Source organism: Schistocerca piceifrons, chromosome 3, assembly GCF_021461385.2.
Source record: "Schistocerca piceifrons isolate TAMUIC-IGC-003096 chromosome 3, iqSchPice1.1, whole genome shotgun sequence".
Taxonomy (NCBI): domain Eukaryota; kingdom Metazoa; phylum Arthropoda; class Insecta; order Orthoptera; family Acrididae; genus Schistocerca; species Schistocerca piceifrons.
The window spans coordinates 918,141,504-918,157,964 of NC_060140.1; the positions used below are offsets into that span (position 1 = coordinate 918,141,504).

A 16,461-nucleotide genomic window follows, 5' to 3' on the forward strand; every position below is an offset into this window, starting at 1 on the left:
GTTCATTCAATATGCTGTGGAAAATATTGTATTGTGTAACGTATTTGTTTTAAGCTCTCAGTTAATGAGACTTTCCTTTCAGTTCTCAAATATTTTTTTCTCACGAATTTTTTAAACATTTATCTTTCAGTAGTACATAATTTCATCAATGTCAGGGGTTGAGCGTATTACTGCCAGTGTGATTAATGTTACCTCATTTCCTCACAATATGTAACATATACATAAACATTTCAGAAGGATTATAGGCTCTTACCACACATTATGTCGGAATATTTAAGTGAGACTGAATGAACTTATAAAAGCAAGTACTGAAAACAGTCGAATAATTTTATTATCTAAAAACAGTGAACATGAAACAGATCATAGATTCTAGTGTAAGTACAGAGTTATCTTTACAAAATAAAATAGCTATTGTGAGAGGATCCGACAGTTCTGCAATAGGTTCTCCATGTTAATAAAGATGCTTTCCATGAGTGCATTCAGAAAAGAACTGTCAGAACCTTCAACACATTATATACTACCAAGGCCCCACACACGTTAGACATTAATTCGTTATGCAGAACTCGATGGCTCTTATTGATGGCATCCACAGCTTGAAATTGCCGAAAATCGCTCTTAGCGACGTCTTAAAAAAATACTAACGATATTACAAGTACAGATGGACATAAGAATATTAGTACAGGTGCTTTGGATGTTATTATAAAAACAAGAGGAACGCCAGAAATCGTAATTAAAACTGTGAAACTTCTTCTATGTGTCCTTTCTTAAAAATCTTCTAAAAGTATTACTAATGCATACCTTAAATAAGAGCGGCACATAAAAAGCCCATTACTTATACTTATTAGTTTCTAACTGGTCAAGTCTTTCATTACTTTATCCTATATATGATATTTCATAGCAACAAAATTAATTTTCTCTGAAAAGATTTCTCCTAAACTAGTGATTAAATTTGAGGTTATTTAGAATATGTTTTCTCAATGAAATATTCTGAATCATTTGAATGTTCATAAGATATTTGAAAATTAATTTTTTACAATAAACACTAACGCTCTTTAGGTGTTTTTGTTTTAATAACAGAGTAGCAGATACCACAGTACAAACACAAGTGCTAATTTTAATATAAGTTAGCAACTAAAAACAAAATTGCATAAGATTTTTCATAAAATATCTGTTATTAACAATCAGCAGTTGTTTTAGTTCCTCATTTAATTCTTTAACCACTGCTTAGCACAAAATCATTTTGGAATAGTAAGTGTTCTCCAAAAATGTTCAAGGACTATTACATTGCAAACAATTTCATAAATTATCTCAGTAAATGAAAGTTATAGTTATCTATAATGCTGTCCTAGACACTGATATGTAGCAGAAAAATATATATGTATATTTTATTTAGAATTGTTGCAGTGTTTTCAGAGTTTTAATACTGTGCATAATACACAAATTAAAATTAAAGACTAATTCTGACAACAAGCCATTCTTATCAAAAAATATTTTCAAAGCTTATGAAACAAGAATCAACTAAACTCAAGTGCTTTTTGAAAAACGCTGATGAATGAATATTCCCAGTGTGCACTTTCCTTAGTGCTACACGTCAAATTACCTGAAAAGTGATGCACAGAGTAATGTGGAAGCGCTTGCTGATTACTGATGTGTTTTACCACTACACCGCTGGCAAATTGAATGTCCAGGAATAAAAATCACAATTCTGCACTAATCATATAAAGTTACAGGCATCAACTATACACAGACAGAAGATGCTACTTGGTCGAATTACTTCTTTTTAAATAACAGTTTTATAGCAAGTTTCTGCAGTGTATCAAGCTTTACTTACTTATACCTTCGTGTCATGTACTTCACAGTATCTTAAGTTTTTAATGTGATGCAATTACTTTATTTATGGTAAAATTACAAGTTACATATTTATACATTCTGAGTGCATTATAGCATTAAAAGCAGCAAATGATCTGACAAATCACGATCTATAGTCATAAATATAACGATACTTTACGGTTTAGTGTGAAATATATACAAATTCCAGCATCATTCAAGACGATAGACTGTTATTAGAATATGAACATTTCCTTACAATCACAGGGAGGTTAAACATAAGGAATAATTATTTAAAATACAAGTTACAAAAGTAATATCTTGTAATTAAAGTAGAGTCTGTGTATTACGGAAATATAGGTGATTTCGGTAGATACGCCAGTACTAATTCTGTTATGAATCCACAAAATTAAAGTTCAACATTTAAAAATTTCGAAAAACAGTTCTATGACTCCATAAAATATATTTATTGTGATGGTTAAATGAGAGAGAAAAACCAAATCCTAATTGAAAAGTGATAAAAAATAATGGGAAGCCATCTTTTATACCACTCACATTTCTAGATATTAAATATAGTTACTTTTATTTCACGGTATATTTAAGATCATATATTATGTATCCAAATTTAAATTAGTGTGACTCGTCCAGCAAGAAAGAGGAAGCAGATCTCACGGGTTGTAGTGCCGGCGGTAGCAAGAGCGCCAAGTTTCTGACAGCTCTAAGTAATTGGACCGCAGTGCTAGCTCACTCTGTGACTAAATCTTTGGGCTACCTCGTACGGCATGTGCATTTCGGCGCAAATGTTAAGACAGCCGCCTGTGGTGTAAGTAGACGTGGCCACGGCTGCCGGCATGGCGGAGATCTGCTTTCTCGGTTGGCCGGACTGCTGAACGTCGCTTGGTTCAGAGTGCCGACGTCCGTAGCTTCGCGGGCTCCTAGATGAGCAGCCTCCCAGCGCCGGCCCCTAGGAGCGCCACCAGCACGGCGACAGCAGCGCCCGTAGCCGCGGTGGCGGGCTTCTTAACTGCGCCCGGGGCGCCGTTGCACGCATCTTCCGCGCAGCAGTACACGTTCGTGCCCCATGATTCTACTGCAAACAAGAACACACATCGTTACAAGTTCTCTGCATGCGTACACTGCACATTACACATGGAATGTCATTATTCAACACACAAAATGTTCTCGAAATGAAATGAGCTAAATTTTGTTAATTTAGTGTCATTGAACGCGAAACTGACGTTAAAACTCGCATATTGTCTGCAGCTTTCGAATTGGAGGCATTGCTTGTAATTTACGCTGTTTTCACTAATTATCAGGCACTATTTAGTGCATGACTATGAGAAAGATACATGTCACCTATAGGAATGTTAGAGAAACCTTTGAAGAGAAGAGAAGAAGTTGTATGAACATCAAACGCTCAGATGAGAACCCAGTATTAAGCAAAGAAGGGAAGGCTGCAACTGGAGGAAATATATAGAAGAGCACACAACAAAGGAAACGAACTTGCAGACAAAATTATGGATTAACGTTATTTACTTATTTATTTATTACACTTTTAGTTATTTAGGTATCGGGCTGTTCGAGTAACGGCCCATTGTAGAATAAGCGATTTATGAGTCAAATACCACGCCAAGGCAAACTGGCAGTGAGGCAGAGGCAATTCCAACTGAAAATATTTGGGAGAGGATTGCCAGTTCTAGCGTTTGTCTTACAAGGGCAGCTTCCTGGAATCCTTTGTCGGATCCAGAGGATGGAATGGAAACTGTTTTCAGTTTAATCCTGGGAAAAACTAATAATAAAACTGTCCTGTCTGTCTATTTGAACACGCTAATCTCCAAAAGCGCTAGACAAATTTTCGTGGGGTTTTCACAGGCAGCGTTTGCAACGTACAGGCCTTATTTTATCAAAATCGGGTAACGGTAAAAATAGGGTCTGTTTGAACACATTAATCTCCAAAACTACTAGACAAATTTTCGTGGCATTTTCATAGGTAATTTAGGCGTAGCCTGGAGCAACATTAGGCTTCATTTCATCAAAACTCAATCACGAAATCAAAGATACAGTATTTTAAAATTTATCAATGCAAAATTAACTCAGCCTGTTACATTTTCAAATTTAAAGTGCTAAACCGATTTCGATTAAATTTGTTATGGGGATTGCTTCAATCCTGAGGGAGAATATTGACTACTCTAGAAAATAAAGAAAAAGAAAATACTCCTAAGATGGTTAACCAGGGAATGCAATACCTTTTTTTTCATGTGTCCTTTCTTACATGTGTCGCATATGTGCATAATATATACATTGTGTAAAGCATAGCTCCATCAACATCAAGATGTAAAAATGCGCACTACTCCCATGTACATGCATTGCACTGAGACAACTAGGGGAACGGGCGGGGGTTACACACCACGATGCTTGCCTAAAGAAGCTGATAAATGAGGGCAACTGACATTATTGCACATACAATAACTTACGATCACTCATCATAACAAGATAACTAATGTGTAAGTGCAGCTGAGGGTAACAGCTAGAGCAGAACAAAGTTGATGACCAAAAAGGATGAGCGAGTAGATGCAGAGACATTAGAGACATGTCACTGGAAGAAGACTTTGAAAGAGCACTGAAAGACTAAGTCAGTACCTGATGAAGATGAAATTCCATCAGAATTATCGAGATCATTGGAAGAGTGCACCATGACAATGACATTCCACGTAGTATTCAAGATATTTGAGACATTCAAAATACCCTCGGACTTCAAGAAGAATGTAATAATTCCAACAGTTTCCAAGGAGGACAGGTACTGATAGGTGTGTATGTTACAGAACCCTCTAACTACAAATCACTGACAAGATTTATTTACAGAAGAGTGCTAAGGCTGATAGAAGCTGACCTGTGTGAGGATAAGTTGGGTTCTGGGGAAATGTAGGAACACACGAGACCATTCAGGCCCTAAAACTTGGTTTAGAATAAATACTGACGAAAGGGAAAACTATGTTTACAGCTTTTGACCATGTCGGCTGGAATATAACCTTTGAAATTACTTAAGGATACAGGGTACTTATGAAGCAAGCCACTCTGTTGAAAGTAACCTGTGTATGTGAAACCTTAACTCTCACCGGCTAATTGAATGTTCAAATAACTTACGGGTTTGCTGCCGGGTGACGTCGTCGACCACCGCCGATGTGTTGGTCAGAATGAAGACTGATGCTACGTTGGGACATTCTGTTTATAGGAAGCCTACTCACACTGACTTGTATCTGCGAGCTGATAGTTGTCACCATCCAGTTTAGCATGAAGGAGTACTTAGTACCTTGGTTCACAGAGCCCACCTTATCTCAGACCCTGAAAGTTTGGCAGCTGAGCTATTACATCTCGAAGTCACCTTTCGCCAGAATGGTTATAGTGAGAGGCAGATCAAACGTGCATTGCGCCATCAGCCTTCCGTGCAACGGGTGAGTGACGATAGCAACGAAGTGTACGGCCTTTTTGCCTTACGCAGGAAGCATTTCCAACAGGATTGGCCGTATTTTACGGAAATGTGCTGTGAAATGTGTTTTTCGACCACCTTCTAAGATTAATGCCTTGTTGGCGTCCGTAAAAGATGATCTTGGTTTGCGTAAGGCTGGTGTCTATCGTATTCCTTGCAGTTGTGGCATGTCATATATTGGTCAGACAATCAGGACTGTGGAAGACCAGTGTATTGAACATAAGCGTCACACACGCTTACAACAGACGAGCAAATCCGCTATTGCAGAACATTGCCTTGACACCGGTCATCCTATGGAACACAACAACACGGAGATTCTGGCTTGCACGTCCAGCTAGTGGGATGGTGTTATTAAGGAAGCTGTTGAAATCAAACTATCAAGCAACCTCATAAACAGAGATGGTGGATTTTGTTTAAATGCTGCATGGAATTCGGCTCTGTCTCTCATCAAAAAACAGAGGGACAGAATTAGTGTACCTCACCTGTTGATTAATAGTCACTATTGATATTTCTGATGTTGGTTATCTTTGGTTGTGTGTTACTCCACGGTTACTTGTTCTGTATGTGGTATCTTCCCTGTTTCTCCTCTGTGAACCGAGGTATTAAATTCCCTTGCACATTGCTTCCTCCTTGGATTTGTGCCTTGAGAATGGCAGGGTGTGATCCTGTCGAAATATCGGCGATGGTTGACGACGTCACCCGGCAGCAAACCCGTAAGTTATCTGAACCTGTGTATGAGTTCTCCAGGGTAGAAACTCCCACATGACACGCCTCCTGGTTATTCAAATTTTTGTGTTACCAATGACTCTGTTTGCAGTGGATTTGTTGTTGTTGATGTGGGCATCTTATCTTCTTTGATAAAGGAAGTGGCGAAGTGTCAACAATGTGATGGTGTAGGCTGCCTGGAAATAACTGAACAGCAAAGTAGCAGGAAGGGTTTAGCATCAAAATTAGTTGTTCTGTGTAGATCCTGGAATAAATCTACCTCGAAAATGACTTCGGACATTGTGCATAATTCATATGATCTGAATTTGAAGTTAGTGTATACAATGCGTGCAATAGAAAAAGGAGAAAAGGCTTCCGAAAGGTTTTGTGGTTTGATGGACCTTCCTCCTCCTCCCAGTAGGTTCAGCAAGTACATAAAAATACTTTTAGGTGCCTTGACGGTTGTGTCTAAAGCATCTATGAAACGTGCAGTAGAAGAAACTGTAAATATTAGTGGAACCAGGGACATTGCTGTTGCACTTGATGGGACATGGCAACGTCGAGGACATCGTTCCTTGAATGGTGTTGTAAGTGCTACTTCTCTGGAGAATGGAGAAGTTGTTGAGGTTGAGTGCTTATCTCAGTACTGCCACACCCACCATGGTAACACTAAAGGACATATTGAAGAAGAAATATGATGGTTACAGTGGAGATATGGAGTGTGATGGAGCTCTACAAATATTTCAGAGGTCGGTGTCCGTTTATAACGTTAGATATACGAAGTACCTAGGCGATGGGGACTCTAAAGCTTGCAACAAACTTAATGAGTTGATACCTTGGTAACAAACCTGGAGTGTTGAGGACATGTGCAAAAGAGTATGGGTGCTAGATTGAGGAAGCTACGAAGAGAAATGAAATGAAAGTTGCTATCTGATGGAAAATCTGTGTCTGGCCGAGGCAGGTTGACAGAAATTGAAATATACCTTCTTCAGAGTTAGTATGAACTGGCCATTAGGCGAACTGCACCTCTGAATAAAGTTACAGCAATGAGAAAAGCTGTATGGACCACCTGCTTTCATAAGTTGTCCACAGATGACCACCCTGTTCACGGACTTTGCCCTAAAGGAGAAGATTCTTGGTGTGGTTACCAAAAAGCAAAAGAAAGTGATCAAATATACCATCATAAGCATTCTCTTCCTGAGCCTGTTATGAATGAAATAAAACCAATTTTTAGAGACCTGAGTGACCCTGTTTTGCTTAGTAAATGTCTTCACGGGGGCACTCAGAATACAAATGAAAGTTTCAGCCATTGCATATGGGAAAGATTACCCAAGAATGTTTTTGTAGGACTAAATACATTAAAAGTTGGTGTACTAGATGCAGTGATATGCTTCAATGATGGAGTGATAGGAAGGTTATAAGTACTGAGAAATTTAGGCATAAAATGTAGCTCTAATATGGAAGATCAATTGCTTGCGTGTGACAGAGAATGGGTGCATGAAGCTAAAAGATTCGCTCTTCAAGTTAGCAAAGAAGCAAGAAGTGTTAAAAGGAATGCCAAGAGAAAGGTTGAAGATGAAGAAATGATGCAGGGCAAAGACTATGCCTCAGGACTGTTTTGAAGGACAGTTTAATTGGACTCATATCTTCATTCGCAATTTCCCGCAAGTTGTATTTTTCAGAATTCAGGTACAAATATTTCCTAAAGCTTATAAAGCACTGCTCTAATTTTTTTCTGTAACTTGCAATAGTCCATACTTATGTAATAGACCTACGCTTTATTGCAGAATCAACTAAATTATAGAAAAAATAACATTTTTACTAGGAAAAATTATAAAAATTAAAATGTAAGACGTGAAACTTTTATCCTTGTAATACACATAGCAGGTGGAATTAAATAGGTCTAGTACCTCAGTCATCATGTCATGCACATCTGGAAAAAAATTTACTCTCCTTCAAATGTATAACATTGGATTAAATGGTACCTCAATTTGAGGAAGCATTTTGGAAAGAAAATTGCATCAATTTCTTTGTAATTTTTTAGTAGCCCTAAGCAGGTTCAAAAATATTCAAAACAATTCTAATTTGTTTAGAAAGTGTGCTGCATTACCTGATATCAATAAAAAATCTGTACAACATATACATTATAAACAGTGCCTGAAAGAAATAGGTGTTGATTTTTGAGTAATATTGAGCTAGAAACTTTTCAGGTATGAAATACGTGGAAGATTATCTATAACTTGTGTAGAAATCAGACAGCAGTTACAGAGTTAAAGGACATGAAAGGGATGGAGATGTTGAGAAGGGAGTGAGACAGGTTTGTAGCCTACCCCGATGTTACTCATTCCGTACACTGATTAAGCAGTAAAGGAAACCAAGGAAAAGAATCGAAAAAGAATGAAATTTCAAGAAAAAGAAATAAAAGCTTTAGGCTTTACTGATCTCACAGGAATTTTGTCGGAGATGGTAACGGAGTGGATAGCTTCATGAAAAGGGTTATAAAATGAACAGAAACGACATTAGAGGAAAAGTAGTGTAGTGCAACAGAATTGCATTTGATGAGGGAATTAAACTACGAGTAGTATACGAGTTTTGCTATTTGAGTAGCAAGAAAATTGACAATAGCTGAAGTAAAGAATATATAGAATGCAGAGCAGCAATGGCAAGAAACGTGCTTTTGAAAAAAAAAAAAAAAACAACAACAACAAGATGAAATACCAACGTAAGTGTTAGGAAGTCTGCTCTTAAAGTATTTATCTTGAGTGTAGTGAAACGTGGACGATGAATAATACAGACAAAAAGAGAATGGACGCCTTCCACATTTGGTGATACAGATGAATGTTAAATATTAGATGGGGAGACCGTAATGAAAACGAACTGAGTCGAATTTAGGGAAAAGAGCTCTGTGGCTCAAGCTCGCTAAACAGAAGGATACTTTTATAGGAGACACTCAGAGCCATTAACGAATAGTTAATTTGGTAACAGGGGCAAGTGAGGCGGGTAAAAATAGTTCGAGAGTGACTACTTGACGACATTGAGCAAACAGATCGTAGCAGCGCGATTACCTACGAAAATATGAAGAGACTTGCACTGTATAGACTATAGTGGAGAGCTGAACCAGACTGGTCTTTGGACCGATGAGTACCATAAGAACAAAAACTACATCAATATAATTTATCCCCTAACTTCGATACTGATGGCGTCGGGCCTGATGGTCTAGTGGTTAACCTCATACCACGATCACGAGGTGTGATCAAAAACTAACAACAATTTTTGTTTTTCTTGTTATTGTTGTGGTCTTCAGTCCTAAGACTGGTTTGATGCAGCTCTCCCTGCTACTCTATCCTGTGCAAGCTGCTTCATCTCCCAGTACCTACTGCAACCTACATCCTTCTGAATCTGCTTAGTGTATTCATCTTTTGGTCTCAACACATGTCCTACCAACCGATCCCTTCTTCTAGTCAAGTTGTGCCACAAACGTCTCTTCTCCCCAATCCTCTGTAACACCTCCTCATTAGTTATGTGATCTACCCATCTAATCTTCAGCATTCTTCTGTAGCACCACATTTCGAAAGCTTCTATTCTCTTCTTGTCTAAATTATTTATCGTCCATGTTTCACTTCCATACATGGCTACACTCCATACAAATACTTTCAGAAACGACTTCCTGACACTTAAATCTATACTCGATGTTAACAAATTTCTCTTCTTCAGAAACGGTTTCCTTGCCATTGCCAGTCTACATTTTATATCCTCTCTACTTTGACCATCATCAGTTATTTTGCTCCCCAACTAGCAAAACTCCTTTACTACTTTAAGTGTCTCATTTCCTAATCTAATACCCTCAGCATCACCCGACTTAATTCGACTACATTCCATTATCCTCGTTTTGCTATTGTTGATGTTCATCTTATATCCTCCTTTCAAGACACTACCCATTGTTTTTCTTAAAGTATCATTATTTATTCATCAACATCGACTTTGTTCCGTTCAGAGTAATGCCTCTCAGATATAATACACTTGTGCCAGCGCTTTTGCCAATCTTGGAAGCACTTCTGGAACTCACTTTTCGTTGTGCTGTTCGGCTCCTTTAGCAATTCTATTTTTCACTCATCATGGTGGTAAAGCTCGTCCTTTTACGGTTCTCTTCAGCATCGAACAGAAAGAAGTTGCAGGGGGCCATGTCCTGCTAGTACGTTGGCTGAGATACATAATGACTTTATTTAGTCAAAAAAATCACGAACTAGTATTGAGATAAGAGAGGGAGCATTATCGTGACGTAATTTCCACAAGTGGTCTTGTCACAGTTCTGGTAGTTTTCTTCAGATTGCTTCACGCAAACGGCGCATAACCTCCAGGTAGTATTCCTTATTGCCCGTGCGACCACAAGGCGGAACTTCTGTTGCATTATCCCATTGTAATCGACGAAAACAGTGATAAGAGCCTTCACATGTGATCGAACTTGTCGAATTTTCTTCGGTCTTGGCTCTTCAGGCAGTTTCCATTGGGACGATTGGGCATTGGTTTCGACATCATAACCACGTTCCGTCACCCGTTATAACCTCCTATTGAAGTTCTGGATCGTTCTCGTCTTCATTCAACAATTCCTGAGTGATGTCCACATGACGTCATTTTTGGCCGAAATTCAGCAACTTCGGAACAAACTTTGCTGCTATATGTTTCATGCACAAAACATCCGAAAACATGAGCCAAAGGTTATGCTGAGTTCATCAGCAACATCTCTGATAGTGACTGAGGGATTTTCCAGAACCATTTTCTTTAATTCTTTCAGATTATCATCAGTAATCAATGAGTTAGGGTGTACCGGTGCTCGTCTTCAACGTCTTCTCGACGCTCTTTGAAACGTTCATAACACTCGTAAACTCTTGTCTTACTTATAGCAAATTCTCCAAAAGCCACAGTCAACATGTAATGCAAATTCTTTGATTCACCTGTTTCGTAAGTAAAAATTCGCAGAGCACTCGAAAACACGTATAACTTCTTCGACTGTCAAGAATAAATTAAGTATTTAAAACAGCCAAAAATGCAAACATACATCAGAATCATGTGTACCAACAAGATAAAAAAATGCTTTATAAATCAAATGTACAAAGCCCGCAAAATTAAAAAAATCCTGCTACTTTTTGATCACACCTCGTAACAGCTTTAAAATTACCTTCAAATCTAGATGAACGTGAACTTCCGGTATATGACATAACAAAATGGTCATTACGTGGCCACATATCGAAACAGTGCAAGCCAGTCATAAGGGACGAAAGCACAACGGCCCACAGAAAGTCTCTGGAAACACTGAATAGAACACTCCGGGACTTACGAGATAACGCGTTTTAATGGATGGTATATTACTAATACTTTCAGGAGAGTTTCGTCAAATGCTGTCTGTTATTCCGAAACGGACGCCAGCGGATGAAATAAACGCCTGCTTAAAAAGCCGTTCGTCTGGCAATACACAAAAATAATCTGTTTAGCAACAAATATGAGAATACCAATGTTGGGAGCCGAAAGAGCAAAATTTTTCCGAAAACGTTTTACAAATGAGAGAACGGAACTATCCAATAGACAAAAATTCTGACCAAATCATTCTGACAAATGATTGTGAAACATCGTTGAAACACTTGAACAACTTATAAACAGAGTACACCCGTATATAGTCAAAATTATAGCAATTGAAGGTGGTTATTCTAGCGACGAAAAACGAAATTGTCAACGACATCAACAAGCCGACAAAGAGATGATTCCGTAGGAAAAGAAAATTGACATGTCGATCGATACCATGACCGATGGAAACCGAACTGTTAATTTTATTTTCCTACTGGATTTTTTAAAATTCGTTGAATGTTCTAGGAATGCCGTTACACTGGCTCAAATTGAAGGTTAGTTCGCCAGTCATTTTCGCGAATACCTTTAATATCATCTGGACTGCCCTTCAGTTCCAGCCGATTGCAAATTCCAGTAAAGTTGGCTTACGGCAGGGCAGTCAACGAAGCAAAGGGTCAAACATTCCGATTTGTGGTGTTAACTTAAAGGAACCATGCTTTTCACACAGCCAATTGTACATCACGTACTCACTAATTGGATCACCTCACAGTTTATTCATATATATTCTGAACATAAAACTACAAATATAGCGCATAAGTAAGTGTCGTGAAAAAATGAAAATATAAATATGTACATACAATAAAAATTAAACTTGGTGTTAAATTACGTAACTTTCGAATCTGACCTGTTTTATTTAAATAATATTTTATCGCAATGTTCTTTAATAAATTTAGTATACACTATATACATCGTACGTTTAATGGAACATAAGTCTGTGTTCCATTAAACGTACACTGTATACGTGGAACTGTATTGTAGATTAAAACTGAAGAAACTGCAAGAAGGTGGGAACTTATAGAGATGGGCCCTATAAAGTGAAAGAACCAGAGGTTGTAGAGAGTTTTCAGACAGAACATTGGGGAACGATTGACAAGAACGGAGAAAGAAATACAATAGAAGAAGAATGGGTAGCTTTGAGAGATGAAATAGTGAAGCAGCAGAGGATCAAGTAGGTAAAAAGACGAGGACTAGTAGAAATCCTTGGGTTGCAGAAGAGATACTGAATTTAATTGATGAAAGGAAAAAAGAGAACGACAGGAAGTGCAAAATGGCTAAGCAGGGATGGCTAGAGGACAAATGTAAGAATGTAGAGGCATATACCACTAGGGTTAAGACAGATACTGCCTACAGGAAAATCAAAGAGACCTTTGCAGAAAAGAGAACCACTTGTATGAATATCAAGAGCTCAGATGGAAAACGAGTTTAAAGCAAAGAATGGAAAGCAGAAAGGTGGAAGGAGTATATAGAGGGTCTATACAAGGGCGATGTACTTGAGGACAATATCATGGAAATGGAATAGGACGTAGATGAAGATGAAATGGGAGACATGATACTGCATGAAGAGTTTGACAGAGCGCTAAAAGACCTAAGTCGAAACAAGGCCCCCGGAGTAGACAACATTCCATTAGAACTACTGATAGCCTTGGGAGAGCCAGCCCTGACAAGCAAGATGTATGAGACAGGCGAAATACCCTCAGACTTCAAGAAGATTATAATAATTCCAATTCCAAAGAAAGCAGGTGTTGATAGGTGTGAAAATTACCGAACTATTAGTTTAGTAAGTCATGGTTGCAAAATACTTACACGAACCCTATATATACTAATGGAAAAACTGATAGAAGCCGACCTTGGGGAAGATCACTTTAGATTCCGTAGAAATGTTGGAACACGTGAGGCAATACTGACCCTACGACTTACCTTAGAAGCTAGATTAGGGAAAGGCAAATTTACGTTTCTAGCATTTGTAGACTTAGAGAAAGCTTTAGACAATGTTGACTGAAATACTCTCTTTCAAATTCTGAAGTTGGCAGGGGTAAAATACCGAGAGCCAAAGGGTATTTACTATTTGTACATAAACCAGATGGCAGTTATAAGAATCGAGCGACATGAAAGAGAAGCAATGGTTGGGAAGGAAATGAGACCGGGTTGTAGCCTATCCTCGATGTTATTCAATCTATATATTGAGCAAGCAATAAAGGAAACAAAAGAAAAATCTGGAGCAGTAATTAAAATCCACGGAGAAGAAGTAAAAACTTTGAGGTTTGCCGATGACATTGTAAATGTATCGGAGACAGCAAAGGACCTGGAAGAGCAGTTGAACGGAATGGACAGAGTCTTGAAAGGAGGATATGAGATGAACATCAACAAAAGCAAAACGAGGATAATGGAATGCAGTCGAATTCAATCAGGTGATGCTGAGGGAATTTGATTAGGAATGAGACACTTTAGCAAAACTCATTTACTAACTGATGATGGTCGAAGTAAAGAGGATATAAAATGTAGACTGGCAGTGGCAAGAAAAGCGTTTCTAAAGAAGAGAAATTTTTTAACATCGAGTATAAATTTAAATGTCAGGAAATCTTCTCTGAAAGTATTTGTATGGAGTGTAGCCATGTATGGAAGTGAAACATGGATGATAAATAGTTAAGACATGAAGAGATCAGAAGCTTTCGAAATGTGCTGTTACAGAAGAATACTGAAGATTATGTGGGCAGATCACGTAACTAATGAGGAGGCACTGAATAGAATTGGGGAGAAGAGGAATTTGGGGCACAGCTTGACTAGAAGAAGGAATTGGTTGGTAAGACATGTTCTTAGGCATCAAGAGATCACCAATTTAGTATTGGAGGGCAGCGTGGAGGGTAAAAATCGTAGAGGGAGACCAAGAGACGAATAGACTAAACGTATTCAGAAGGATGTAGGTTGCAGTAGGTACTGGGAGATGAAGAAGCTTGCACAGGATATAGTAGTATTGAGAGCTGCATCAGACCAGTCTTTGGACCGAAGACCACAACAACAGCACGTCTGTATTTGTCCATTAGGGAAAATGGTCCTCCTGCCATCAACCGCGATACATTTCTGACCCAGGAAACACCTGATATTGCAGCTAGTTATTATTATTTATTGATAACTAAGTTTTGTCAATACGTAAGTAACGCTAATGTATTTTTAATAGGAGATCGAAATAGGCACTGCAAGATATTTTAGTATCCGTGGATGCCATTCGTTTGTTAATAATGTTTCGCAGATTGCGTTGGAAAGGAGAGTATTCAGGGATGTGAAACAATGTAAGCCATTCGCTAACGAAAGAGAGTAAGGTAGACTGGAGCTGTTGTGCTATAGCTGTGTCTGCTCATAGTTTTGAACTACTTATCAAAGCCATACACGGAAGCGTGAGAGTAAAAATTAAGATAGCGTAATCTGCCCTTAATGACATCTGTAGTGTGTCTTTGACAATCGAAAAAAAGATTCAAATGTTTTAAATCCAAAATATGTAAATACTGACTATAATTTTATGACCCAAGTAAAGTAGTACAATCATAAAAGTAGTGGGAAATTAAGAACGATAGAAAAGTATGCGCTGTGAACTTTGAAGAGGCAATCAAACAAATAGAAGAAAATTTCGAAATAAGAGCTGAAAGCAAGATAGGCCCAGCTTTGTTTATGAAAGGAAAAGGGAGGTAAGAAAACTACTAGCAAACTGAATGAAAAGAGTGCTAGATTAAACTTTTGTTTGAGAGTGAGTGAAAAACGGAAATGACTTCGTGAAGCATGAAAAATGACAATGAAAATTTGTTGAATGTCAACGCTGCTAAGAAGTGAAGGAATTTTTTCTGCTATAGACGCAGAACTGCACAAGCTGTTTGAAGCAATCTGGTTCAAACAGATGAAAACTTCTCCACGACCAAAGAGAAACATTGGCATTAGCCCGTGAATAATGTTGTGCTTTAGGAGAACAGGACGACTACCAAAAGAAAACAAGCAATAAATAGAAACTGGACAGTTTTGGTGCCTTATGGCGGACACACCTTAGGAAACACACAGTTCGCAGTTCACCGGCTGTTTCGAAGCATACATAGTCGTGCTGGGATCAAGTACATACAATGTCGTGGTGTAAATGTGTGTCCTGTTTCACTATTGTGGTTCAATTTTCCGTCGAATCAAATATTGCTACACGTCGTGCAACTGCCTGTTTAGTTTTGTGATTCTAGGACAAAGAGAGATGCAGTCCTCGATTTTGTAGCCTTAGTGTGGTTCAGAAGGCAAGTTCAGTATAGCAGCAACTTCATATCGCTGGTTTTCGCAGTGCGGTTTCTGTCGTAAAGTGTTAGCAAAACGAGTGGGCGTAAAAGGATATTTTATTTAGATAGTGCCCCACGGCTCATAATTACCTAAAAAAAAACACATATTTCACAACTGCCAAGAGCTGCTGATATAAACATTTATTAATTATCTGTGCTATTGTCTGATGATAATAATGCATGTGTGGCAACGTAATACTGTGACGCCAAATAAAATAACACGATCCAGCGCCACTGCAGTCAGTAATAAAATACGTTATTCATAGTCAGTAGCAGCACTTATTGATGTAGTTAATTAACGTTTGTCCACTGTCGTAAACAGGTTCCATCCTTCTGACTGCAGAATGCACTTTACCTAAGCCAAGCAGTATTTAAATTCAATTTGTTAGCGCTTTTCCTAGATCTTTTTTCCTTTCATCGAGAAAAAATTTAAAGAATAAAGTACTGCACAAGTTACTTTTACTCATGCGTAGTACGATGTGTTTCAGGAATTTAATCCAATTCTCAAGTGCTGCCGAAATTTACATTAGCATTGTGTGTGATTTCTAAGTGTGTGTTTCCCCGTTTCTCTTGTCCTGCGTTCGTCCTTTTGTGGACTTACCACTAATCGGAAAATATAAATCTTGAAATTTTTATATGGTTATGTCTGAAAATAGCATTTTTTATGCATCTGCTTACAGGTACTGCACTTCCTTCATTTTGCAGAAACCTGTCGTCCTAGTGCACTAGTTTATTATGTTA

The 16,461-nt window shown here is 38.2% G+C and overlaps 1 protein-coding gene across 1 annotated transcript in view; it reads right to left on the reverse strand.

Annotated features, from left to right (window-relative positions):
* Nucleotides 1-306: 306 nt before the first annotated feature.
* The window catches only part of LOC124789215, a 269,047-nt gene continuing 252,892 nt past the window's right edge, over nucleotides 307-16,461 (reverse strand). Inside the window, exon 4 of the mRNA XM_047256509.1 lies at nucleotides 307-2,917. Coding sequence (XP_047112465.1) covers nucleotides 2,763-2,917 — 155 coding nt within the window. The 3' untranslated portion in view covers nucleotides 307-2,762. The remainder of the gene's footprint in view (nucleotides 2,918-16,461) is intronic.